General features: G+C 38.1%; 1 protein-coding gene across 5 annotated transcripts in view; it reads left to right on the top strand.

Annotated features, from left to right (window-relative positions):
* The window catches only part of MINDY4 (MINDY lysine 48 deubiquitinase 4), an 86,748-nt gene that overhangs the window by 11,366 nt on the left and 48,500 nt on the right, over positions 1 to 26,882 (top strand). For 3 of the 5 annotated variants that reach the window (XM_026096449.2, XM_026096433.2, XM_026096442.2), the window contains exons 6-11: positions 14,282 to 14,340; positions 14,677 to 14,786; positions 16,457 to 16,573; positions 20,054 to 20,142; positions 24,796 to 24,897; positions 25,880 to 25,943. In XM_026096449.2, the coding sequence (XP_025952234.2) occupies positions 14,282 to 14,340; positions 14,677 to 14,786; positions 16,457 to 16,573; positions 20,054 to 20,142; positions 24,796 to 24,897; positions 25,880 to 25,943 (541 nt within the window). The remainder of the gene's footprint in view (positions 1 to 14,281; positions 14,341 to 14,676; positions 14,787 to 16,456; positions 16,574 to 20,053; positions 20,143 to 24,795; positions 24,898 to 25,879; positions 25,944 to 26,882) is intronic. The other 2 variants (XM_026096460.2, XM_064505686.1) reach the window with 2 other exon arrangements.

Raw genomic sequence — 26,882 nt, 5'->3', positions numbered from 1 at the left:
AACTGAGAAGAATGAGCATATTCTTGGTGTTAATCAATGGATATACAATAATTTATTTATGACTGTTTTCACAGTGGTAAAGGCATAGTGGGTATGGTGGGCTGGGTAAAATTCTTTACCCAGACTGTCTTTGACGAAGAAATTACTTGTACTAACTTCGGTCCTTTTAGCTGGACCTGCTGACACTACTCTCATGTAGTACTTGTGGAGACAGAAGAAAAGGAGAAGATATTCTGAAAGGGGATTGACCACAGTGCACAATTTTGTGCAACGTACTGTAGTAGTGTACTTCACTGCTAAAGTGCCTTGAAATAGTTTGATTCCTCCAGTGGATTGGGCTGTTTTCAGCAAGAACAGGAGAGGGAGCTATTTCCTAAGCAGAGTGCATTTAATCTATCACCTAAGCAGAGCTGGGACATTCCTGCCAGATGATTCGAGTTAAAGCCAATAAAGCATTTGAGTTCATGCTGAGCTCTGAGCTTCTGAAAACACCCACTGAAATCGGCAGGACTGCCAGTATACCTGAAGTTAAGTGGAAATAACAGAAAGTGGAAGTGAGGCCATTACAACATAAGGGCTGACTCTTGCAAAACTTTGGGCAGATCCTTCAGTATTTAAGAGCTTTTCAGCACTTAAATCAGAGGGCTTCACCATTTCGAGGCATCCAACTTTACAGTGTAGCAGTGGGTATTTATCTGGATCCTCTTCCATTCTCGTTACTGCTACCTGGCTTCACTGATAAAGGTGCTAATCTGTTTAGATGAGTAGCCAAAACTCTCTCTAGGATTAACCACAGCTAGTTCATTCACAGGCATCTGCACTTCTGTTTTTGTTTCCTATAGCAAAATAAAGACAAACACATTTTATTTTTCTTTCCATTTGCTTTACTTCTTCCTTCTCTTTTACCATATGCAAAAAGCTTTGTTACTCACAGGCTGCAGGCTTCCATTGTCTACATATGAGACAAAAAATAAAATACAGCAAAACTGCTGCCGTGCTTCAAAAGACAAACTGAATAAATGCCTAAAAACTGAATGGGCAGAAATACCTAGGTATAAAAGTACACTGGTGAAGTGCAGATCCCACTGTATTTTGACTTGCACATTTCGATAAAACAAATGATGAACATAGCCATGTACTTCTTATTCCATAAACCATCCATAATTCTTAGCTACAGCATGAAGTGGGGGGGGGGGGGAAGAGGGATAGATATGTGCAGAGATCAGCCCTGCGACTGCTGATATTCTGATGTTACCGCATCGACGTGAAATTAGACCTCTTAAGTTCAATAGTTCACACACAAGTTTATCCTAAATAAGAACTGGTGGTTCTATCTTGTTTTAATAAATAACATTTTGCTTTCTTGACAACGAGAAGGCATTTGGATTTCTATGATGACCCAAATTAAATGCTTCCCTACAGAGAGGGAAGTTATTTAACTCAGAAGTTAACATTAAACTTTCCAAAATGGCAGAGCAACACATCTAGCACAGATGCATTAAAAAAAAGCAAATTCATTCCTTGTTTTTTCTTAGAAAAGTGGAATGAATTTAGTGAAATCAATTAGAGACTAATAATACTGGTGTAGTTTTTGTTTTTTATTGAATGGCATCTGTTTTCAAATAAAGATATCTTTAATGATGTTTTAAAAAGCCAATGTTTAATAAATATTAAAAGCCAACTGCAGTTATTACCTAATTACGCATAACTGTGATAAAATACTTTTTATAGGAAACCACTTGCTATTTTACTCAGTATACTCCAGGCTTAGAAAAGAGCAGTATATAGGTGGCAGCAAATCTTTGTGTATCCTCAGCTGTAAACAAACAGCAGCTAATTTAATTTCTTAATTCATCCTGTTTTGTATATTGTACTGTATGTGTTGTGGTGTTCGCTGTGCTGGTCTCTGGAAGCCGTAGGCACAGAAAGTTGTTATGAGAATGGTATTTTAATATGAGCCTTAAACTTATTTTCCTCGGCACTCAGATGTCTGAGCACTGAGATGTCTATTCCAAAGCTTTAGTATTTAGTAACTTAGATGTAACACTTCAGAGGCCAAGATATACTTCTTATTTTCTGCCTAAACTACAAAAATATATAAAGTAAGTCAGGAGCAAGAAAGGATTATTTTAATGGAGAAATCATGGAGCTGAAGTAATTAACAGTGAATTAATTTATGATAGTTTTCCATGTGGCTTTATTTTATTATGCAAGGCTGGATTGTTTGCTAGTAAGTTTTCTTGTATAAACTAAAGTAATGTATATAACATTCCTATTATTTGACTGTTGAACCTTTCATTGTAAGGAAATGAAAAACGTTTCTCTGACGCTCGCTCGCTCTCTCTCCACACTCCCCCCCATAATCCAGTGTTTGTATATTGATATCAAACTACAAACACACATGTTTATAGAAGTATGTTAATGATTCTTCCATGCTCCTTCATAACAAATTTATTTATTTTAACAAATGAAATTTGTTAAGATAATTATCAGTGCCACTCAGTGCAGAATTAGAAACCCCATCTATCCTTTCAGTCATTTTGGTGCTCTTGTTTATAGTTTATTCTCAAAACAGTATTTCTCATTGTTCTCCGTTTGAGTCCCTGTTCCTCTCAGTAGTGTCGGTAGTGTATGAGGCACAAGTAAAATGTGGTTTGCTCTTCACTTTTTTCTATATTTTGGTTCTGAGGTTTTCACAGGAATCAAAGATGGTTTTGAAAAATATACAACACAAGTGAATGATACGAGATTCCAAGTAAAGAGTTGCCATATCCATAGTTATGATTCTGTCTCTCAAAACACTGCAAGTTCCACAGGCTGTTGGGAGAGGTGATGTCGAATGAGCATATTCAGATCAAAAGTAATAAACTATTGAAGAGCTTCCTGAGCATTATAACCTGGGAGAACCTCGAATGGAAATGAGGAAGGATTCTCTGCTACCAGAAATGTCTTTTCCTTAATGCTGAATCCCTTACAGCAAGGAGGTATTTGTCACTGAGCATACAGAATAAAGAGCGAGGGCCTATAGTGGAATGGAATTCATGACCTTTGGGACCTGTAAAAAAATAAATAGCTGTTGAAGTTGATGGCTGACCTTGGATTGAAATCATTCTATTGCTTTTTGAGAAAGCACATGATGAGTAATGAGTTATTTGGGAAGGTTGAATGGTGTTAGAAGGTCAAAACTTCCCCCTTTTTGCAGCTTGAGCAAACAGACTTGGGGAAAAGAGAAGCAAAAGCACTTCATAATAGTTGAGAAATAGTTGTCTCAACTGGAGACATACTACAGTTATTGCTCATGCAGCCTCCAAAGTTGAAGTGCCCTCTTAATTTTCAGTGCCCCCTTATTCTACCAATGTAAGATTGGGTGATGATGTGGAAATCCTGCAGTTCTCAGCCGAATAGTTTCTGAATGAGTAGGTCTGAGCTGGCAAGCTGCATTCTGGCTGGGTGGTTCTGCAGTGTGCCACCTCTCCTCATACTGAGTTACAGGGGCAGACTTTACCTGTAGACAGCAGCTTCTTTTCTGCTAGTTAAGAAGAGCCACAGCATATCAACAAGTCTGAGCTTTCAGTTTTCATGTATAAAGCTGAAAAAACCTCCCAAATCCCAAGAAAAGCAATATAGAAACTAGAATCACAGTAATGAAAGAATAAAAAAAGTGTAAAACTGGAATCAAAGAACCAGGTGAACAAGAGGAATTAAAAGGCCTCAAATTAAGAGTATCTTGCAATTTCATAGAAATTAAAAGGGAATGACTATCAGGAAGGCTAAAAGAAATGGGAATATTTTTGCATAAGAACAAAAATTTCCTCCTGGCATTAGCAAGCAAAAGGATATGGCAGTAGATCCCATTATCCAAAGTCAGAGATCAGTAATACAATTTAGATGTAAGGAAGTTAATTGATTCTCTGCTCATCCCTTCGTTGGGAACAATTGCCCTGCTTATCCTGTTCTTCTAAACGCTCCTGTCATACCCTCCTTTGCATTGCCATCAGTCTTGGCTACAAATTGAATGTGAGCTAGTGATTTCCTTTCAGAAGTCTGCCAATGCAGATGGATATTTCAGACAGTAGGGGCTGTTTTATGAGTGTGTGGCTTGGCCTCAAATGCCTTTTCCAACCAAAACCCAAGTATCTCTGATGCACTTCTTCTCCACCACCAGGAGAACAAGTACCAATGCGTCCAGAGACAGAATTTCTTTCCCTGCAATACAGTCTCTCAGCTAAGTTTGCCCTCGCTGGGCACTCCTTAGTTGTTCCGAAAATATCACTTAATTTGGTCATAAACCATTTTCTAGCAGAGCTTTGCATTCTAACACAAATCAGGCAGTGTTAGTAAATTGCCATAGATACAAAGTTCCTTAGTGGAACATTACTCATATTTCATAGAACCGTAGAAATTACAGATGGAAAAGGCCTTTTAAGGTCATTCATTTCTATGGCAGATTATTCATCACTATATACGTGTATAGATATACATGTATGTATTTGCTGTAAAACTTTTTCCACGACTTGGTCTAGTCCAGCCTTAAATGACTCAAGTGACACCTCTCCCATGGGAATATATTCCGGTGTCTAATCGTCCTTAGTTTTAGGATCTTTTACCTTATAGTCACACCATATTTACTTTGTTCTGCCCTGTTATCCATAGCTACAGTTGTTTTAATGACTGATTTTTCCTTGCTACATATTCACTTCTGTTAAAGTGTTTCCAGATATTTTTCACATTACTTTAGACACTTTTTTTGTCTAAAGCTAGTATTGTGTGCTTATATTTTTATTTTTTGTGCTCTAGAATTCTACTGTTGTTTTTCTGTTAGGATTTTACTGATTTGTTTTGTATTTCTTCCACGTATTTAAGGACTGCTATAACTTTATAGCAGTGTCACCCACTGCTCATGACATGATTCTCAGCATTATAAAATCACTTTAATACATTTGTCACTGCAGCATATCAGAGGATTATGCCCTCTTACTTTGTTTCAGGCACATTGTTCGCAAAATCTGTCTTCAGTGTTTTAATGTGTTTTTCTCCAAAATGCCCTTTATAGGCTAGTATAATTATGAAAACAGTCTAATCTTCAGTAAGGCAATAGTTCTCATTTCTTGGTGGAGAGAGGTACCTCCCTTCTGCTTAGCTGTCCTTCATTTCTAAATAGGACAGACAAAAAGGAGTGAATCACTTTGCCTTCTGAAACACCTCTTGCTTTCTTTATCTTGAATGGAGACCACTATAGGTGAATTCATTGTATCATGTTACTGAAAATTCTTTCCCAGAGACAGTAATAATCCTGGCTTTTCCCTTTCATATATTACAACTGAAAAATCCTAAAAAGTCACTTTTATGGGAAATAAAAAATACTAATCTTCAAAGAAATCCTATAGAAAATCAACATGATGATTGTTTTTTAAAAATATATGCAGTTTCTTAATATTCTTTTTGATATCTGAAACTTTCAAAATATTTTGAAAGTGTTATGGTCCTTTAAATGATCAACATTCATGCTTTAAATTATTAACAGGATAAACCGTCTTGTCTGAGTCAATTGCACAAGCTTAATTGCTTAAAGCTGTCTATACCCTTCTCAAGCATTTTTCTCCTGCATCCTTCCTGCCCACAAACTGTACTGATTTGCATTAAAACATAGGTTGAGAATGCTAGCCGTGAATTTCTGAGTGAGTCCAGAGTAGGATTTGATGTTTCCGCCTTCAACACAAGCAGCACAGCAGGACACAAGCAATCCAGGAGGTTTTTGAGCACACTGATTATAACTTCCTGGTACAAGTGATCAAGGAACTGGTGAGGGGGCACTCTGCTGGACCTGATCCTTACAAACAAGGAAGAATTGGTTGGGGATGTGAAGTTCGAGGACATATCTTGGCTGCAGCATGAGATGTTGGAGTTCAGAATCCTGAGAGGGGGGAACAGGGCAAAAAGCAGGGTCGCAACCCTGGACTTGAGGAGAGCAGACTTTGGTCTGTTCAGGGACCTGCCTGGAAGAATCCCGAGGGATACAGCCCCAGGGGTCTGGTCTGTCAGCTTCTCCTCCCAAATCCGTATCATCTTTAAACTTGCTGAGGGTGCACTCTCTTCCATCATCCAAGTCATTAATGAAAATGTAAAACAGTGCTGGCCCCAGTATAAACCCCTGGGTTATTCCAATATTTACTGTCCTCCAGCTAGACTTTGTGGCAAGGGCTTTCAACACCGTCTTCCTCAAAGACAAGCTGATGAAATAATGGCTAGATAAGTGGACAGTGAGGCAATGAGCACAGGCTGAAATACAGTAAATTTCATTTAAACATAAGAAAACACTTTTTTACTGTGAAGGTGAAAACACTGGGACAGGTTGCCCAGAGAGGTTGTGGTTTCTCCATCCTTGAGATACTCAAAACCCACCTGGACACAGTTCTGAACAACCTGCTCTAGTTGACCGTGCTCTGAGCAGAAGGATTGGACAAGGCGATCTCCAGAGGTCTCTTCCAACCTCAGCTACTATGTGATTCTGAACATATGGCAGAAATAAGAAAGTAGCTGCCTTCTTTTTAATATATTATCATAGAAACAGGAAAATACAATGCCTAATAAAGGTGAATTTGCATGTAAGATTTCTAAAACTTATTAATCAATATTGCAATTTTAATTGTATCGTTTAAATTAAACTGAATTTGCTACTCAAAGAAAAAGTAGTTCTAGAAAAGTTATTTAATATAAAGTATTTCTCCAACAGTTATGATTGGCTCCAATCTTTTCTACTAGGCATTTTGGTGTAAAAGTAGCTTTTTTAGGCAGAATGAATATTTTTAATATGAACTGTTTGTCCACTTCACTCTCATATACAAAACTAATGTGTCAGATGAGACTTTTGCCTGAAATGACATCTGGCATGTAGCTAAGTTATAAAGTTTTGGTCCGTTAGATATTGAGCAATTCCGAAAAATACTCATCACCTTGATAGTGTACTGTATGAAATGAGGGCTGGGTGCAGATGGCCATGATATACAAAGCTTGTTTAAAATTAGTCAGAAAACACCAAACGATTTTGGCATCTATATAGTATATGCCAGCATGCTCTGTGACATGCAGTGGGTATGAGCAATGTCTGAGGAATGCATTAAATTTCTCCCATTATAGGAGGAAGAGGATGTATTTGGCAATGGTGACATTTCTAGGAAATAAGAGTTTAGTCAGAGTGCAACATTTCAGATAACAGAACAGAAAAGCATGCCGAATTGGGGCTGCCTGATAGTAAATTACCTTTACATGCTTCCTTCCATCTTCGTCTATTTGTCATCTGTACACGGCACCTTGCATTGTCCTTAAGCCACGTGAAGAAGCCCATGGCGTCATCCCAAGCTTTCGTCAATGCTTCGGTGTGGCTTTGTAGACAGGAAGCGCAGTAAGAATAGTGCGGTTGGCACCTTCCCTGGGAGACTAACCACCACCCCCCGGAGCGTGCTCAACTGCCATCTTGGGAATACGTCTTTATTGGACTCTTGCAATAGGCAATTAGAAGAACCGCTGTCAAACAAGATGGAGTCACCTTCAGGGAATATGGATTTAATTAGCCCATATCAAAAAAAAGAGAAAGTTCAGCTGCCAAATCGCTCAGCAATGAAAACCTTCAAGTATTTGGAGTTGCATAACACCTTTCATAACATAGTGCTTGGACCGGAAAAAGAACCTAAAATAAAAGTAATAAACTATTGTGACTCTTGTTTTGTGCCAATGGATTTATGGCATCAGAGCCTTCGACATGACATCTGTGTGTACTGCCATTTGCCCTTTTAGTATTTTTCCAGCACTCCATAGGAAGAAGCACTGTGCAATTACTGGAAATGGCAAATGGCTTCTGTATCGTTTTTTTTTTATTTTTGGAAAGGCCAGAAAACTGGAAAGGTCCAGCCCATTGCCTAAAATGCATTCAGACAATTGAGAATTTGCCTTGTTCATACAAACATTCAAGTTCAGCTGAGATTTAAAGCAGGCATGGTCAGTATACATCCTCTTTTGTCGTTAGAGCTTCACACCATTTCCTTTCAGAGTGTCTTTGTAGGAATATCTGGGGGAACACAGTAGGAAGCAGCACAAGAAAGAGTAGATGTTTGGATGTAACACAAGGACTGTGTCATCCCCTATGCGTTACTCGCTAAGATTACGTTAACAGGACGTAAAAGCTCCCTCTGCAATATCTGTGCTCACCAGTGGGCGGTTATGTTTGCCTTTTTTTATAACAAAATGAGATAAGAGAACTACTCTGCTGTTCAACATAAGCTCTTGTCATGTTCCCATCTAATGTTTGACACTGGCTTTCAGGAATATAATTTATTTTGCTAAAAACTGTCAGGTTAGATTGTTTTGGACTGTTAAAGTCCTGAGACTTCTGACAGGAAATGTAAGGCCAGGAACTTTTCACATCCTTAAAAATAAATGCTCTTAAAGTTGAAGGCCAAAACCGGTCAGAGTGGGTACTGTATAAGACAAGCAAACAGAGGGTCCTGCTTGTCTCTACTGACATGAATTAACTCAGTGTTGAAGGCTAGGAACTCATTTTAATGATTTATATAGAATATCTTAGCTGGTGTCTTGGAAGCATCTTTATTTAATGGAATTTTAGCTACCTGTCTTATTTTACTGATAGGTGGTTATTTTGCTGGTAAATGTTTGAATTGCTGCATTTAATGGTCAGTTCACATGAGTAGTATTGTGTCCCTGGAAAATTCCAGCGTGGGTTGTTCCACTAAGAAGTATTTGATAGGGAGCAGCATAGAACTGAACTACACATTTATTATAGTAAGTCTGCTTTTATAGCAAGAGATACATATGCATTTATGATGGAGCATTCTCTTCAGGTGAACCCAACTCATCACATGCAGTTCAAAACTTCTTACAGCTTGACCCATCATTATTGTCTAGTATTTTTTTCATACACAAGCTTTCCCAGGAAGATGTAGTTTTAATTTCAATTGTCACAACAGTCCTTAAAATTCACCAGGACAAAAGCAGATTCATATACAGTCCATTAGAAATGACCCTTTCAATGACAATTTTTCATTTACCTGTTTTTACCTCTATCAGTGAACCATCTGTGTATGAATTATTTTTCTTCATGTTGCTACTGTACCATTAGAATCAGATGCAGTGCTTAACTACAGAGGCAGTTTAGAGAAATCAAGAATATCAGCTTCATTACCTTTGTCAACCAAACTTGCAGACATGGCAGAGTTTATATTAAATCTTCTTAACAAAGTCTTTTTCCATAGAAGTAGATTGCCTGGTATTGATTATGATCCTTCCTTTCATATCTTTACAATTGCTTTTATTGCTTTATTATAATTTGCCCCAAAGGAGTGGCAAGCTACATTGCCTATAATGGTGTTGTTTGCCCTTTTGCAAATACTAACGCAATCCTTTCTTCTTTTTTTTGCCTATTTTCCAGATTTTGCTCATTATATCAAGAATGTCATATATTTCTTTTTGTATTTGCAGTAACATTATGAGACCACAGGATTGCTTTGCGATTTCTAGGCATCCTTCTGACATAAATTATTACACAGAAAAGATACACATCCAGAAGAAAAGCTGTTTTAGTCAGGCAGTGAAAAAAAGCTTTTCCAACACTGTCATTTCAAAGTCACTGATGACCAATGTTTATTTATAAGTCCCTTTGTTTATTTGACCTCTTATTTAGGGGAGTATAAGTAGGAAATAGTGGAATGTACGTGCATTATTGTGTGGAGAGAAGAGCTTTCCCTGTAAGTTCAGTTATTCTGTGTAAATTGTGTTTTTTGCTATGCATGAAGATCAGATATGAATGTTCAAATATTTAGAGAAAACACTGTATAGTATGTTTATAATGAAGCATATTTTCTTCCTGTCCAGTCTTTCTGCCATGACAGATGACTTCCCCCTTCCAAAGTGTTCTAACTATATGGTTTTACAATAAATTTTCCTGGAACAGTAACCATCTGCTGAAATGGCAATCGTAATAAAAGTCCTGACAGTGTTTTGAGAAACCCTAAGGAGGGAAATTGTGAATAACCTTCCCCTGCAAAAATACCCTGCTTAACTAGAAAACACCCTACATCAATCTCTAGTGTCAGTGTTTTCCTCAGCTTGATGGGAATTTCCCTGTGGCTTGAGAACTCAAAACACTTTGCATCCCAGGTTTGGTTCTTCCAGGAATGGGTGTAGAACCAGTCTTCCAGACTTCCCAGAAAGCCATAGTGTTACAAAACGTAGTGCCAGGTGAGCTAGATGTGAAGGGTACCAAAGTCGGCTTTATTTTCATCTTTAATTGTTTTCACATGAAAGACTACTGGGGAGAAGTGTTTGGGCAAGGAATGAATCAGGAGTGCTAATTTAATGTAGGGAGTGATCCATAAGCCTAAAGATAGGCATGTGGTGTCATTTGAGACTAAGGTATCTAAGACATCTAATAAAACTATCGGATGTGAAACAGTATCTATGGGACACCCAAGCCCTTCTGGAACAGTTTTAGGGACCTGAATTATTCTCCAGGTGTCTGTTTCTTTTGTTTTGAAAAGCACTTGGATTTAAGTGCTATAAGACCTATTATCAGGTCAGGACAGCGAGCCTCTTTGTTACTGAAAGCTAAGTAGGATTTGTGAATTTGTAAGCAGTGATCCTGGTCACCAGCTTACCATGCAGCACTTCCCTGTACCCATGCTTCAAACCGTACCTTCAGGCAGCATTTCATCTGGCTGTCTATTCAGCCAGCACCTCATGCTCAACACCTCTGCTTCACACAGCTCTCCTTCCCATACCCATGCCAAGCAGCTGCTTCGTATGATACTCTCCTCAGACCTGGCATTCCCATATCAGTCTGAATCCCTTTTGCCATGCCTCCTTCCTCCTAACTCCCCATACCTCCACCTCAGCAAAAGAAGGCAAGATCACACATGACAGGAAGGATCAACAAACCTTGGTGGAGCAAAGATGAAGGCTGGAGGCAAGGGCAGGCTAGGCTGTTGGACAGGGGTAGGCAATAGGCTTCTTGTGGGTACAGACAATACCCGAAGAAATACGGGCAGTACATCTTGTTAATGGCCCTAAAAGCCTTGGAAGTTCCTCACTCTTGCCCAAGATGGAAGAAAGGTATTGTGGTTAAGAGCGATGACTGAAACTCAGAAATCATCATTTGCTTCCTGTCTTTGTCTCAGACCAATTAGGTTGGTTTTAGCTCAGCGTATAACTCCCAAATGTAGGTATACACATGTAGGTATATGCATGTAAGCCTAATGTCTAAGTTCCCAGAAGTAAACACCTACACTTAGTTGGCTGAAGGGCTTTCTAGGCTCTTGACTAAACCCTACTACTGCTGACTAGGTCTCCATCAATTATCATGGGAGCTTTGACACCCAACTCTTATGTAAGCAACTGAATTTGGGGGTCTTAATCTGCAGACTGAATCCCAAATGCTGTATGATGCTGAGCAAGTCACTCAGAGCTATATGCCAACTACCTAACAGGTATGACATGACATCTCTTTATTAACTGCCAGAGGTGCCAGAGTTTAAGATTGGAGAAAGGTATATGAGTTGCTTATGGCTCTTTTGAACTTGAAGATAATTATTGCAACATCTAGGCTGAGTTCCTTCAGAAGGTGATTTGAAAATAGCCTCTTCATGAAGGGCTTCCGTGTATGAGGTGGGGAACCTAGGCCTTTTGGTCTCACTGTGTGGCTCTGTTCAGTGTTGGCGAGGAGCTCAGACAGTACGTTAATGGAGGCCATAAAAATGAAGGAGAGAGATGAGGGGCATGTGAATGCAAGGAGGTGTAACAGAAGCAAGAACTCTAAAAGGTAGATCCTGTCTTTGTGATTGCTGGCGCCAGCATTTAGCACTTCTCTGCAACACACATGTCCATATTTGCTAAATTCACAGTTGAATCTTGGACTTTCTATGTAGTGAAAAATAAATGAGAATGAGTAGCTTTTCTCGTGATGCACACGCTTCCTTGAAGATAAGTGTTATACTAGGAACCCTGCTCCTTTATCACCCAGTATTTGGCTTTAGATCTCTTCTAAGAGGTCCCCTATTGTTGCCATAAAGCATAATTTTATTTTCTGTTTGCGAGGGGGTTTGGGGTGGGGGGAAGGGCTGGAGGAGAGGGGTAATTCAGGATCTGAAATAACGTGAAGTATGTGATGCATCCTCTTGGAGGGTGGCTTTGTGGTATGAAACTAAGAGGACACACTACCTAAGAGGACCTTGGAGGGAGCCAGACCTGATGCAGTCTGGTCTGTACTGCTTAATGAGAGTGGTAGGATGCTATTCTGTGAACCATGCTTCAGCATTGCTTGGAAAAATACTTGTTGACATGGGTCAGATCTGTGCCAGGTAACATGGTTACAAAAACCCCCAAGGATTACTGCAAGTCAGTGCTAGATACTGTGCCTTCCCCGGCCCCTGGTTAGTTTAGCTGTGGCCTGTGGTGTTGTGCTCTAAGTGTTAAGAGTTTTGTTTTTGTAATACTGGATCCAAATGGGTTGACCTGGGAGGAAACACATTATTCTCTAGGAAACAAGAGACAATAGTGTGCAATCTCAGACAAAACAAAAATGTAGATTATGGTTGTGTCTAACTGTAGTTCAGTGACATCAGCACTTGGCTGAAGTACAGTTTATGGGCAAATTTAGTGTCACTGAAAGCAGGAGAGGTGAAAATACTAGCAAGTAATGAGCAAAAAAGAAATCTCAGCTGAAATCTAGTATTAGCAAAAAGCAGGGGGAGGTCTGATTATATTTTAAAATATGCCACAGTCAACTATATTAAAATATATATCATAATAAAAGGCATTGTTATGTTATGTTCAGCAAGAATTCAGTGCTTATTATGCCACTGTACAAATTTGTTCTCAGTCCTCTTATTTCGACTAATCTGCTGAGCATCTTATGTATATTTACTTTGAGTCCCTAGTAACATGGACGATTCTTTCCCATTCTGTCATATCTGAATTGTGGCCATTTGTATTTCGTTGCATAAGTTCTCTAACTTTTTAATAGAGAAAACCAGAAGTGTTTTTTTTCTTTATAGTATCAAAGACTGTCAGTGAGAAAGGTGCCAAAATGCTTTTGAACTGGAAAAGTTTGAGTATGATATGTGTGAGTTCTGTTTTTATTCATCTTTCACACACTGAAAAAGGAAATTAAGTTAATGGAAAGTATGTGATATGACAGCACTTGTTGCTAAAATAATATCACACATACAAAGAATGTTGCTGAGGAAATTATTCTGTACTATTTTTGAAGGGACAATCAGTGCAGTATCTTTTCCCAAGCAATAGCCAATAATGCAGTATTGCTCTTTTGAAAAAAGAACATTTTTTTACAGCAGTCATTTGAAACTTTTCCTTGGTTCTGAATTCATTTTGGTACAAATTCAACAGGAAGAGCAAAACCATATTAGAAAAAGTCTAACTTTATATTTAGGTTTTGGCTTCACAGCCAAGTTTAAATATTTCGTCCTTTTTAGTAGTTGTTTGTATTTGTAACTAGAATTTGTAACTTGCCATTTCATTATTATAAAATTAAATCACACACGCAGAAACAACAGCTACCTATTAGTTGATACAAAAATTACCCTGGTACAGGAAGCCAGTCTGACACCTATTCCCGCTTATATTGCTTGGATGTTTATAAAGTAGTTCAATGACTGCCTTGAACCTCATCCTGGTCCCCATAAAGGATCATCCTGGTCCCACAAGGGATATAAATTTCATTTTATGTATGTCCCAATCCTTTGAACTCAGAGGCAGTCATATGTACATGAATATGTTCACTTGAAATTCAGGACAGTATAGAATCTGTCAGTGTGTATGAGCTGGCAGGATCTGACCTATCCTGAAATCACACAAATGAAATAAAACTGGTGTTGAAATAGGACTGAAATCCCAAATCAGTTGCAATGTGTTGCTCTGTGCTGGTTGCTTTTCCTGATGAACTGTGAAGTTCAGCTTTATTCCACTGAAATAAATTTCACTCCAACACCATTTATTTCTGAATACAAAATCTCAGTGAGATTGCTCCTTTGTATAGAACATTTTAAAAACTAAAGGTAAAAGTCATTGCATATGTTTTATCTATCTATCTGTCCCTCTCACTATGTCTCTCTCTTTCATATATATAGTATATAATATAATATATAATATGTATATATCTTTGTGTGGGTATACCTCATAGTTATTTTTGTTTATTCAAACAACTTTTCTCATTAAAAGTCATTTGGTCATTCATTCTTATTTAATTTTAATGTAGGAAGACTCTAGCATCCGCCTGCAATAAAGAAGAGCCGATGAAAGATGTATTAGAACTAGGTAAGTTATATCAAGCTTCAGTTTTGCTTTTGTTCTTCATAGTAGCTGCAAATATGTATGAGTCACTTCTTTTGTAACTCTTAGTTGATTCGGAATAGTTGCATTAGCTGTTAACTTCTTGAGTAACACTGTGGAAAGAAATTACTAAGAAGTAATCAAACAGAGGGTGGCTCATCTTTCTTTTCTGTCTAAAACTATGTTTTCTCTTTTATAAAGACTGAGGATAAGAAAGTGTTAATTATCAGTTTGATAACCCCCTGGCACTGAGGCTGCTTGGGGGATGCAGAGGCAAAATTTCTTCATCCAGCACATTATATGGAATTTGTTTTCTTTCAGTTGATGTTGAGGATGAAGCAACAGCTGCAGAAGTTAGTAAGATCCCAGACCTTTCAACATTGTATACATTTCAAGTGGCATCGAAGGCAATTGATATTTCACTTGCAAAAGTAAGACTAACAGTGACGGTAAACAGAAAAAATGTATGAAAATGTTATTTCTACTAAGTTAGCCAAAGCTGCAATGAATTGTTCTCTTTGTGTGGGGGTGTATTTGTGTGTGATTTAACATGTGCTGTATTCGTTCCTGGGTATATTCCTTATATGGTACTCAGATGAAAAAGTGGTGTAGAGGTGCCTGACCAAAATTCTGAGAAATGCCAGAAAAGCATGCCGGAATGCATCAGCCCACTTGAAGCACAGATAATAGCTGTAACTAATGAAGTTTTGTATTATTTTATTATTGCCTCTAGTCAGTTTTGCATCTTTGTCTTTTTTGAGGTTTTTAACGTTGGTTTCAAAATCAGAATTGGTTGAAGTTGACAAGGAGGAAGGGGGAACCTATTATTAGCTCTTCCCATAAGACCTGCCATTGTAACTGTTGTCAATTCATATGTCTTCACCTTCATGTCAGGCAACAAGCAGAAATAACAACATTTATCTTCACAGTATTGTAAGCTTTAATATCACAAAACCTTTTTTTTTTAGTTACAAGATCCTTGAATTCCCAATACTAAATATTCCTAATATTTTGTAGGATATGCTTAGGACAAAAACGGCACAGAGAGATGACTGCTTATTTTCCTCACTCCGCTCAGGGAGTTCAGTGTTTGCTGAAATTAGTGGAAATATTTTCACACTGTGATTTCTATTCAGGCCGAATTGGGCTGTCAGTGTATTGTGATGCTGTGGATCTCTCTGAGTAAGAAGAATACTTGTACTTGTTCATTAATACTGCTGGGTTACTGCTGCTCATAAAAAACACATCTAGAGAGATGAAAAGCCACATTGCACCTTCACCTTTCTTTCTAACTGAATCACGTGTGCTTGTTTAACTGTCTTCTGACAGTGGTTCAGAAAAATATTTTATTTCCCCATCACTGTTTCTCTCTTCCTTATCTTCCTTATTTTGAGCAGAGATGGAAGTAATTATATACCGTATAGAACCATTAAATACATTTAGTATTTTCCTTCCCATTCAGAGAGAGGGGAAAAAAGGCAAATAAAGATCATGAGGATATCTTCCAATCTCATTTCTAGACCAAAGAAATCTGAGTAACTATCCAAATAGTGATGGGTCTGTTCTTACTCAGTTTTACAAAAATATAAATGAAATTCCTTCAGTTTAGCTATTCTTGAGTAGCAATGACATGCATATATTCAGGATCAACATCTCAATTCAGCATGTGCTGACATGTGATCAGACAAATAGCAAAACAGACTGCATTTTCTATGTACTGTGCCCATCAGGATCTTTTTCTCACTAATGTAACCGTTAGTAGGTGTTGCTCTTCTGGCTGTTAAATTTAAGGCAGTATTCTGTAAGCTTTTCAGGGGAAACCCTGCCCCAGACAATCTGCATAAACAGTTTTCTAATGCCGAGCAACACATAGCAATATGAGCTGAAGAAATATTGTAGGAAAAGGAAAATATTACTCCTTTTCATCTGAGTGCTGCTATTTACAGTATATATAAAACAGAAATTAAAAGGGTGGTCATAGCGAGTTGGTCATTACCCTGCCACAATCCTCCTTTCTTTTCTACAAACTACTACAAGAAAATATACCTGTCTTTTGGATATGTTTTTAAAATGAGAACTTCTTTCTTTCTTTTTTGTTTAGGAGATAAAAAATCTTTTATTTGGCTCTAGTCTTTGTTGCTTCAGCGAAGAATGGAAAATACAGAGTTTTACATTTAATAACATACCTCAGTTGAAATACGGCATCGTGCAAAAAAAGGTACTGTAAATTACTTCCTTAACAAAAAAAAAAAGTGATCATTGCTTTTTACACTGAGTTTACAGAAGCTGTGTATTTCAGCAGTGAAAAAAAGTCTTTAAAAGAGTCTTCTCTTTCTTTAGTATCACTGGTTACCTTGCCAAGTCTTATTAAAAGACTTGAGATGGATGGAATATTTCTGAGGGAAGCTTAAACCAGCTACAAAGAGTGTGCATATACGGTATGTGTGGGGTGATTCGTGGGGAGGAAGACAAGCCACTTAAGCTGAAAGGGCATACATAAGCCAGGTAAAGTCAGAGTGGAGATTAAGAGAAAAAGGAATAGTGGGGGCAAAGTTTAAGAGGGAGCTTGAACAGTCTCAAAATGGGGGCACTTAACAAGAATTGCCTGCAGTAGTAGGGAGATGCTCAAGGAGATTCTTGCCAGTCCTGTGCATTGGGGAATCATGTGATGAGGCTTGCTCTTAAGATAAAAGGGAAGAAATGCCCCAGCAGTATCACTGGGACTGCTATACAGGTGAGACCACCTCTTTGCAGCCTCATCTCCTTAATTCTGTGCTGCAGCCACAAAATTCCAGATCCCCTCTAAAACAAGGTTTCACAGTTTCCAGGCCAGCACAACCACATTTCTAAAATCCCAAACAGTTTCATCTGGCAATGAGAGCTGGTAAAACCCCCATGCAATGACTCGGGTCAGCCTGGACAGCATGTAAGCAGTTTTGGGTTGAAAGCAACACATAAGCAACTTTGGGTGCCAATGAAAATCTCTATGGTCTTGGGCGTTCAGTGTGAGATTCACTCATCGGATGTCTACCTTTCCCCCCTGCACCTGAATCTTACAGAGTGACACTGCAGTGTTTCAGACTCTGTCCTGCCCTTCTGCTCGATATGCCAGATGCAGCTGGTCAGCCTCGTTTCTCAGCAGGCTGAGTCTGAAGAATAGACTGAGACAGTTCCCTGTGCCCATAGTCTGTGCGCAGGGAACGGGATGTGTCCTCCACAGGCAAACATGTCCCATGGAAAAATGAATCCTCTCAGCTGCAGTGTAACACTTTTGCTGCTCCATACCTTGTGACATGCTGCTGTGACACCCATCTCTTGTGTTAAGAGGAGTATCTGAGGACTGTATTAAAGAGGAGACTGGAGAAAGGGTAGATTCCTCATTATGAAATATTCATCAAGCTCCTGAACAGACACAGAAAATCTGTATCTGGCCTGAGAGAAATACACCATGATATGATATACAGAAGTGAGGGGAAGAGGAGCTTTGGGGCAAGGTCAGGGACTAGTAAATGTGTCATTAAATTTTTAATTTAGTGTGTTTAGTTAAATGTTTCATTAGGCTGATGGTCTTAGAAGAAAGCTGAGAGTATGGTTATATTTAGATAGAACCTAGAGAAAAAATATTAAATGGTAATTTAAACTCCTGAAAGGAGCATGGCATTGATGGGATTGTTCACTAGTCTACAGTAAATGTTGCTTTGGTGCTTCCAGACCCCTCAGCAGGGATAAGATACCTGTTCAGTTCTAGAGACTCACTGGCCATTGGATTCCCTATGGTAGATTCCACAAAAGAAGTGATAAACCAGAGTGTTCTGGTTAGATGTGTTTATTTCATATAGTTAATATATTGTTCCTCACTTCCTAACTTCATTTCAGCTGTTCTTCCCTCTCTGCATTAAGTTTTTGTGGTCCTGTAAGAAGCTATTTACAATAGTTCCAATTTTTTTCTGACTGGAGAACTTTACCAGGTGGACTGAAAGAAGTCTTGCTGTTTTCCTTAATATATTTCAGAAGATGCAGTCATTTGTTATTTAAGTGATTATAGAGAAGTAATATGTGTGTAATACAAATGAGAAAATAGAAAGTATCAATATGTAAGCTGTTTTTTGATTACAAGACCTTTGTTTTCTAGGTTGCATACTATGCATACTCCATTCCATTCCATCCCATTGAGCTTGGTGCTATACTTAGAACAACCTGAGAGTTAAACTGATCACTCGATGAGAATAACAATGCTGGCTGCACTTTTCATCCCCTTCTAAGGTTTTGAAAGGAGTTTGACAAATGCTAAACTGATTCATCGTGCACCCTGGTTATGATCTTCACAGGAAATCGAGGGTGTGACTGTAGCATACGACAGCAGTGCGATCCTGGATTAATCTCATATTATGGATAGTAGCAGTAGCACAGACTTTGGCATGGCTAGGATCAGAGCACAAATTCTCCAGGAAACTGCATGGTGGTCCATACTTTTTTTATCTTCATTATTTTTCTTACCTTATCTTCATAGACAAAGCAAGCGCTGGTACATCAGCATGTATGGGACATTCGTTTGGTGTGGAGCCGTGTTTAAATAACAGACTTCTTCATGTTAAGGATGAACCCATGTCTGAGAATGGTAGCTGTGTGCTGACAGACACACAGGACAGCATCTGTGGGAAACACTACATTCGGTGTGCTGACTCCTCAGTTATGTTGCAGTGATACCCAGTGCTACCAGTGTGATAAGTGTGAATGCTGTCGTGATATCTATGCGATTAGTCTTGTATCCTTCCGACCCTGGTATATCCATGTGAAGGTGTTCCAGAAAAATGATGGCTTTTCTCTGTCTCCTCAGCAAACTGCTGGAGTGAAAGATATGATATGAAGGGTCTGGGTGAATGACAAGGGAAAGAGAATTGCACTGGATGAGGTTTCTTAGACAAGGAGAGGACATGCCATTTCCTTCTTGAGTCAGCCTGTGCATGTCTCAGCCATGGAGTTTACCCATAGGAACAGGTTTTGGTCATGCAGTGGAATCACATGGGCTGGATAGCAGGGAATAAGCAAGGAGAAGAAAACAGATCGCTAGCCTACCCACAGCCTTTCCAAATGGCCACTAATCTGTTGTTCACAAGGTTTAATGTTAATATGGTATGTGTTGGTATTTTGATGTTTCAGCATTAGTAAATTGAAAGCTTCAATCTTCCTCCATTTTCTTTCTCTGTCCCAGTGAGATAGGTCCTTGGTGCGGAGGGCTATATGTAAACACAAATCTGTGTTTAGTGATGTAATTGGGAATTTGAAGGGAGGCATAGTGCTCAGAGGAAATGAATGGACAAGGCTTAATTTCACCCTCTGGAAAACAGTTAGATTTGATTTTTCTCTAGAATTCAACAGGGATCAGGAGATCTTTCATTTCTTTGTTTGTATGATAACAGAACAGATAAACCCCCCCCCTCTTTTGACATTATAGATGCCATTATGGTGTGTTCTAGGCATTTTCAGGAAGAATAGATGGGAAAATACAATACCCGTTAGTAACACTGATTTTCAGTGACTTGAAAAAGCAGAGAGCACTGCAAAGTCATGGATGGAAAAAGAGAGATGAAAGAATGGCTTACGCTTGAATGGAAACACATGGATTGCAAAAAAGTTCTCACCAGCATCAAACAGTGGAAGTTGTTTTTTTCATGGAGTCTCCTATTATTCCCCTCAGGGTGGCCCATGTGGAGTACTGGCAGCAGTTCAAGCTTGTGTCCTACAGCAGCTTATCTTTGGAGACAGTAACAGGAATAAAGACACTCGGTAAGTCAGCAGTTGACATCAGGAATATTTTCCATACTGAAGGGAAGAAAAAATTATCTTCTGCCGCCAGCAAGGAACCTTTTTGAGTCTGAAGCAATTGAACCTTTCATTTTTTCTGAGGGAGAAAGAAAGTAGTGTATGATTTATTTATATTTGCTTCCCTTTTAACTGTAGAAATTTAAAGGTTGGCTTTTCATTTGTATAATTACTCACTTGTGATTAACCAAGAACCTCTAAAAATCAAACAGCTTGATTTATGGCCAATAAAATTTATTTAACCTTGCGATCCCAAGGAGAAATAGTTTCAAAGAAAATGTAGTCAAGGTTTGAAAGACCATGAAATTCCTGCAGTTTTTGACACTAAGAGAGAATCTCAGTGAGGGTGTTAAAATTATGGCTATATATTTTTTTCTTGCTGGTATTTTTGCTTTCACAGCAAAACTCCGTAAAAGAATTTAAATCCTCTGTATGTGTTTTCTATGTACTTTATAGAAATGTTGTTAAATATTGATAACATCAAAGAAAATTGCTTGGACTGCTATTTGGATAATATTAATGCACTCATCACTTTGCTAAAGGAACAGAGCTTATTCAACGAAACGCTGGAAAACAATGTGTAAAAGGACTTACTTTATTACTAGGCCTGCTATCTTCGCCTTTTGTTTTTAAAAATAAATCAAGCCCATTACAAAAAAAACATCTCCCAGAGCTCTCCTACATTTTATAGAGGCAGTTTGTTCAATGAGGACAACAATATTTTACTGGCATTTTTGTTTACACTGCCACCTCCCCTGTTCTGTGTGGGTAATACACTGGCCTCGCTGTAGTCAGAGGGAAAGCTTTCAGGCTGAGATTTCACTCAGACTTCATAAAGCAACCTTACAAGGTAAAAGGGCCTTCTTGTATAAACAAAATTTAACCTTAAGTGTCCACTTTCTGGCTTGAAACTATTTGTGATAGTGGCAAGGTTTCTGTTGGGTTTTCCTCAACTTTAGCTGACTGGCATCTAAAGCAAATCAATCACTTGGGCTGTGCTTATAAACAGTGGAAAGAAAAAGGCACCTGCAGAGCACCGTTGTCTGTCTTCAGCACCCATCAAAATACAGGATGAGAGGTAACAATTAATCAAAGGATTACCAGGCCCTAGTGAGTCTATACAAGTGGCCAGGTCCAGGTGTACTAGAGGGTAAGCAGTCCTGAAGTGAGATGCCATGTAAACCAATAGAGACATTGTAAACCATGCTTACAATCTAAGTAAAATACTGAGTTTTACTATTACTACTGTTGTTCCTTATTAATGGCACTGATTGCTTGTGGACCTCAAGATAAGGGTTCAGTTGAAGTAGTTGCTATGAATTCATCAACTGAGAATTTTCTGTTCCTTGAAGCAATTTAAACATAAATAGTCTGGACTGGTAAAGAGATGGGTTCAGTGGTATAATACATGTTTAGAGTGTAATATCTTGTTAATTCCACAATGTTGCATAGTTTAGTTCTTTCTTCTTCCATTCAGTTCTTTCAGAAATGTAAATTATTATTGTAATTCAGACTATAATGACAGTAGATTTTTCAAGGCAGAGTCTGGCTCTTGTCCACAAAAAAGAGCTCAGAAACCTCTACAGAGGAAAAAAAACACATTTAGATTTTATTACCAAGAATCTCTGCAGAAATTACCAAAGAATTATTTCTGATTGTGAGAACCAGGAATTTATTTCAGCTTGGAGGACAGGCTTTGATTATCTCTTCCTTGGTCCCCTTGAGTCTCAGGTCCTCCTTGATAAAAATGCTAGCCTTTTGCTCTTTCCACATGATGCAGTGATGGTAAATGTAAAATTATGAGGCACCCAAATAAGTGGGTTAATTGAGGCCAGATTGTTTAAGCTATAAATGTTCCAAATTAAACTAGCTACAGCCTATGCTGTTTACTTGGCAATATTTACCTCTCCTTTTTTTAACTCCCGTTATCCACGTTTTTTTTAAGGATTTTACTTTTACATATTTTGTATATGAAAAGGGCTGCTGAGGTATGCAGAAAGTCTCCAAGGAATTTCAGATTAACAGGTCTTTATGCACAGAAGTACTAAAAGCCTTCAGGCTCCTGAAAATGAATAGCAAGATGGCCTGGTTTATTCGTGGGATAAACATACTTTTCTTATGATGTATCTGCCATGAGCAGAAACTCTTACTCAGGCAGAAAGAAAGAGGAGTCTCCGTGCTTGAAATGAGCACTTTCTACTTTCTAGTCTACATGAATTTTCAAAGTACCAGCCACTTCTTATTAAGCATTTAACTTCAGACTTCTTCAAGCTTCAAGAAATAATTAGTATGTCTCCTTACTCTGCTACCGCTCTCACACACATAAATTAGTTCCCGTGCTTTACACGAATTCCTGAGCGTCTGTATTAAAACACAGCTAAGATAAGAGACCATTGTGATTATATTCTTTCTAATTGAAACGCTCACCTATTAGTTCCCATATCTCACATCCTTCAGAGGGAAACACTCTCTAATTGAACATTATATTCAAGACAGACATTAAACTTGAAAGGCTGCTTATTTTTTTTGATGTTTGATGTTTCTTGTTTAGTCTTTTGAATTATTACATCTTTTACTCAAATGCTGGAAACAGGTTTTGGCTTCATCTCCCATCCTGGTAGCATTCTAGGACTGATAATATCTGAATTTCAAAGAGTGCCATTCTTGAAGCCACTAGAGAAAGATTCCAGTCCTGCATTCCCAGGGGGAAGGGTCTGTTCTCCAATTCTTCAGGCAATGCACGAAGACTCATGAATGCTTGGTTTTATTCCCAGATCTGCCTGTTCTCCCCCATTTGGCTTTTGACCTTGTAGTCCTTTATTTCTCCATTAACTTTTTAGAAGTTAGAATAACATGAGGTATTAGGAGACTTCCCAAAATACAATTTGTATGAAATATGTTGACACCGTTGCTTAAGTGTTTGTGATCAATGGACTACTGTAAGCCTTCAGTACACCATTGTATATGTGCCAAACCAAGGATTTAAGTGAAAATGTTTCAGAAACAATTGGGTTTCACAGACCAATACTGGGTCAGTTACCACCATGTTTTAGCTCAGCACTTTAGGACATACCATATTTAAAAAAGTGTTTATTGCAGATGGTATTTTAGACAAACTTTGTTAACAGAGTAAGAACATTATGGTATAGATTTTAAGATGACGACAGTTAAGAAATTAAAGCGTAGGAAAGAAATTAAATATAAAGGCCTTTATAAACTAAAAATCATATATAAATATATAAATATATAAAGCAATCCTATTACAGAATATTAAAGCAATTTTATTACAGATTTAAGGATCTGTTTGCTTATTCTGTCCGTTATTTGCCAATACAATACTGTTCCCTACAGTACATTTACTTATATTTTTTTCCAACTAGTCATAAATATATGTTCTGAAAGACCATCTACTATTTCTTTTAGAAGACTAATTTCCCATATAGGATTATACATCTATATGTGATCAATTCCTACTGTTGACCATGCCTCATTTGGTTCTCTCTTGACTTAGCTGATCGTTCTTGTTATAATCATTTTTTTTATGCTAAATAATGCTTCTGCTTCATGCCTTGCACTGTTGCCATGATTCCACTTTTTCCAGTCAGGTTCTTAATTCACCCAGTTCTATATATAATTTTGTTTCAATCTTTCTTTGTAAATCAGGCACCATCTTTAGCATTAATCTTCTAGAAGCATTGATTGTGTATGTAATCTCTTAGATTCACCTATATTACAGTGGTATTTATGCAGAATGTATAGATGTAAGCTAGCAAGCTTTCATGTGCCTAGCTTAAGTACTCATAGCAGTCTAGCCATCACTGTGAGTCACATACGCCCATCAGGATCCCCCAAATGCAACCACACTGCTATTAACACCTGGGCTGGCTGAGGCAGATTCGCTCATATTGCAGTTTTGCCTCTGCCAGCAGTAGAGGCCTGTCCACTGTGCCCCACAATCTAAAGAGGAAGTTTCTCTAGAAACAGCTTTATTCACTGGATGTAATTACCTTCAAAAAGATTCAAGGTACCTGCTTAGATGCCTAAAATGAGATTTCAGGTGGCTCACACCAGGGAAGGGATCCAAAAAGCCCATATTCCATTGGCTACTTCTCCCTGTTTAGAGATTTTTAGGCTACAGGGCCAGTGCTGAACACAGCCACATCCTCCTATTGCCCACTCAGTCCAATGCTGAGAACTCTTCACACTGCTTCCACAGTGAATACTCCAATGGTGTCTCTGATTCAAATGCTTAAGGCTCAGAAAAAATCTGGAGTTCAAATATACCTTTATATCTAGTGTATGTTGTTAGTAACCATAGTGGTTCCTTGTTCAACTTACAGGTTTTTTTGAATTGGCCTTCAGAACTGCCTGAATCTCTTTCTTGGCTATAGAAGAAATTGAGATACCTAATGACAGTTTTCTAAAGCAACTTTCTGGAGCCTCGTTTTTGGACATTACAACACCTAAATTGTCTCCAAGAAAGCAGTTTTGTTCTTATAGCTACAAACCTGCTATGAATCTATGTATACTGAAATAGGGGCAGTTTGTTCTCTAGTGGTTAAGCTTCCCAGTACACATTTTGGTATTTGTCTGTTTCTTGCATTTTCCGAACTACAGCAGTCTTCAGCCTTCAGAAGTTCACAGGACCAAGTGCCTCACCATGGCTATTGCAGACATATTGTGGCGTGCAGGAGGCAATGAAAAAGCAATTGTGGCACTGTAAGTAAGAGAAGAACTTCTGGTTATTGTACAATGCTCCCATGATTGTGTCTGTTATATATGTACATAGCTCACAAAATGAATGGTTCTTAAGGTGTATTTATGCAGTCTGAAATGGTTTAGGAAGAAGTATTGCAAAATGCCATTTCTCCTCTCCTAGGACAGAACAGTCAAACCCTAAAATTGCTGTGAAAAATCCTGTGGCTTTATTGAGGCTAGAATGCCTCCAAAATGTCTGCCAAGAGATATTGATTTGGAAGTGGCATTTACCCTAGCAGTTCTGTATTGCAGGATATTCTGTTATGGCTGTGATTCATTTCATTTTGCTGTAGCTGCCTACTAGTTTCTTAGTTTATGCTAAGATTGCAGCTAGGTTGCCTGTATACAAAATATCTGACTTTTAGACACCTAAGTTTTGCTGTACTTAATCCAACACTATATTTTTAAGCGAGTTAGGTTTTGTGAGAAGAGGTCATTTCTTTTATTAGATCAGCTAAGATAGCTGAAAAATAACAGAGAAACTTCTGGGCATAGGTCCTTCAAACCTGAAATAAAAGCAGCAAATTCCAAGACATTTCAATTGATATTTTGAATGTTTTCCATCTATGAAATGTTTCTTCTGCAATGATATTGTGCATCTGTTCCTCTGCTTCTGTTTTAATTTCATTGCTCTAATACTCTTTTCCAATAAAAAGTGGCATTAACATCTTAAACCTATATTTATCCTCTTTCTGTATATAGAAACTTATAATTCATATTAAATAGACTGAGAATTAGAGCATAGATAAAGTAGATATTTCATTGTTTTTTTTTTTTAATTTGTAACATGAACTTTTTATGTGGATTTTTTTTTTAATTAAGTTAAAAATAATGAACCAAATCCTTGGTCCATCATCCAGTTCATATAGCATGTTGATTTCTCTTTAATGTGCTTTTGGTCCTTTTAACATGAACTTTGGTTTTGTTTGAATATCCTTTTTAGGCCATCAGGAAAACAGCAGTTCACTCCCATAGGAAAATACAAAGCAGATGGAATCTTAGAAACTGTAAGGTTCTCTGTAACTCAAAGTGATATTTTCCATATATCTTTTTTGTAACTTTTCTTATTTTAGTACAATGAATCTGATTTCCATATATCCCATGTTACTGTCATAGTGTTTTAAAACCACTGATGTCAAATTATTTAGTTGTGATCCAAAAACCAGTAGGAAATAAAATCCTGTAGTCTTGCTGGCTCTGAACTGTTCCAGTATCTGCGGACAGTTGGACTCTCTGAAGTCCTCCTTATTTGCTTTAACTTTTAAGCTTATAAGTAGTGCCCACTTCTGTTGATATGTCGTAAAAATGGATCCTTTCAAGTTCCTCAGGACAGCCATGAGCATCGTTTTCTTCTTGTGTTTTATACAGTATTCTTTGCCTTTTTTTTCACAGTAACTGCAAATGGCAAAATACTTTCCAGTTATGCCTTTATTTCCATCTGAAACTTTCCGATGACTTTGTAAACATTTATGCCATAAGACAGGCTTTAGTGGTTTAAGGAAATATTACTGGCCTCCTAAATGCAGGAATGGGTGTGTCAAGACAGTGCTTTTCAGAACCAGACAGTTTTGGAACAACTGCAAGCAAAAAGGTCTATAAATGTGGTGAAGGCGGCACAAAACTTTGTCTATCATATGCTCTTCCAAGAGGCAAGATACGTTATTTTATTAATATGCTAACATAATTCTGAGCTGCTTGCCATTTCAGAGTTTAATTAACACCGTAATGCTGCCTCTAGGTACTGCTTATCAAAGGTCATATGGGCATAGCCGCAGTGAAAATAAAGGGAAATCCATGATGTAAAGGAAACTCCTGATAGAGCCAGGATTATAGTCCCGATTACGTGGCCTTTCCCTGTGCCATATCTGTAAGACCATCATTCCTTTCAAAATCAAAAGATGGTAAAATAGACTAAGAGTGTTGAAGTAAGGGCCTGGTCCTGTGAA

The sequence above is a fragment of the Dromaius novaehollandiae genome, chromosome 2, assembly GCF_036370855.1.
Source record: "Dromaius novaehollandiae isolate bDroNov1 chromosome 2, bDroNov1.hap1, whole genome shotgun sequence".
In the NCBI taxonomy this organism is placed as follows: Eukaryota; Metazoa; Chordata; class Aves; order Casuariiformes; family Dromaiidae; genus Dromaius; species Dromaius novaehollandiae.
Note: the sequence above shows the minus strand (reverse complement) of the source record. Positions and strands in the feature narration are given on the sequence as shown.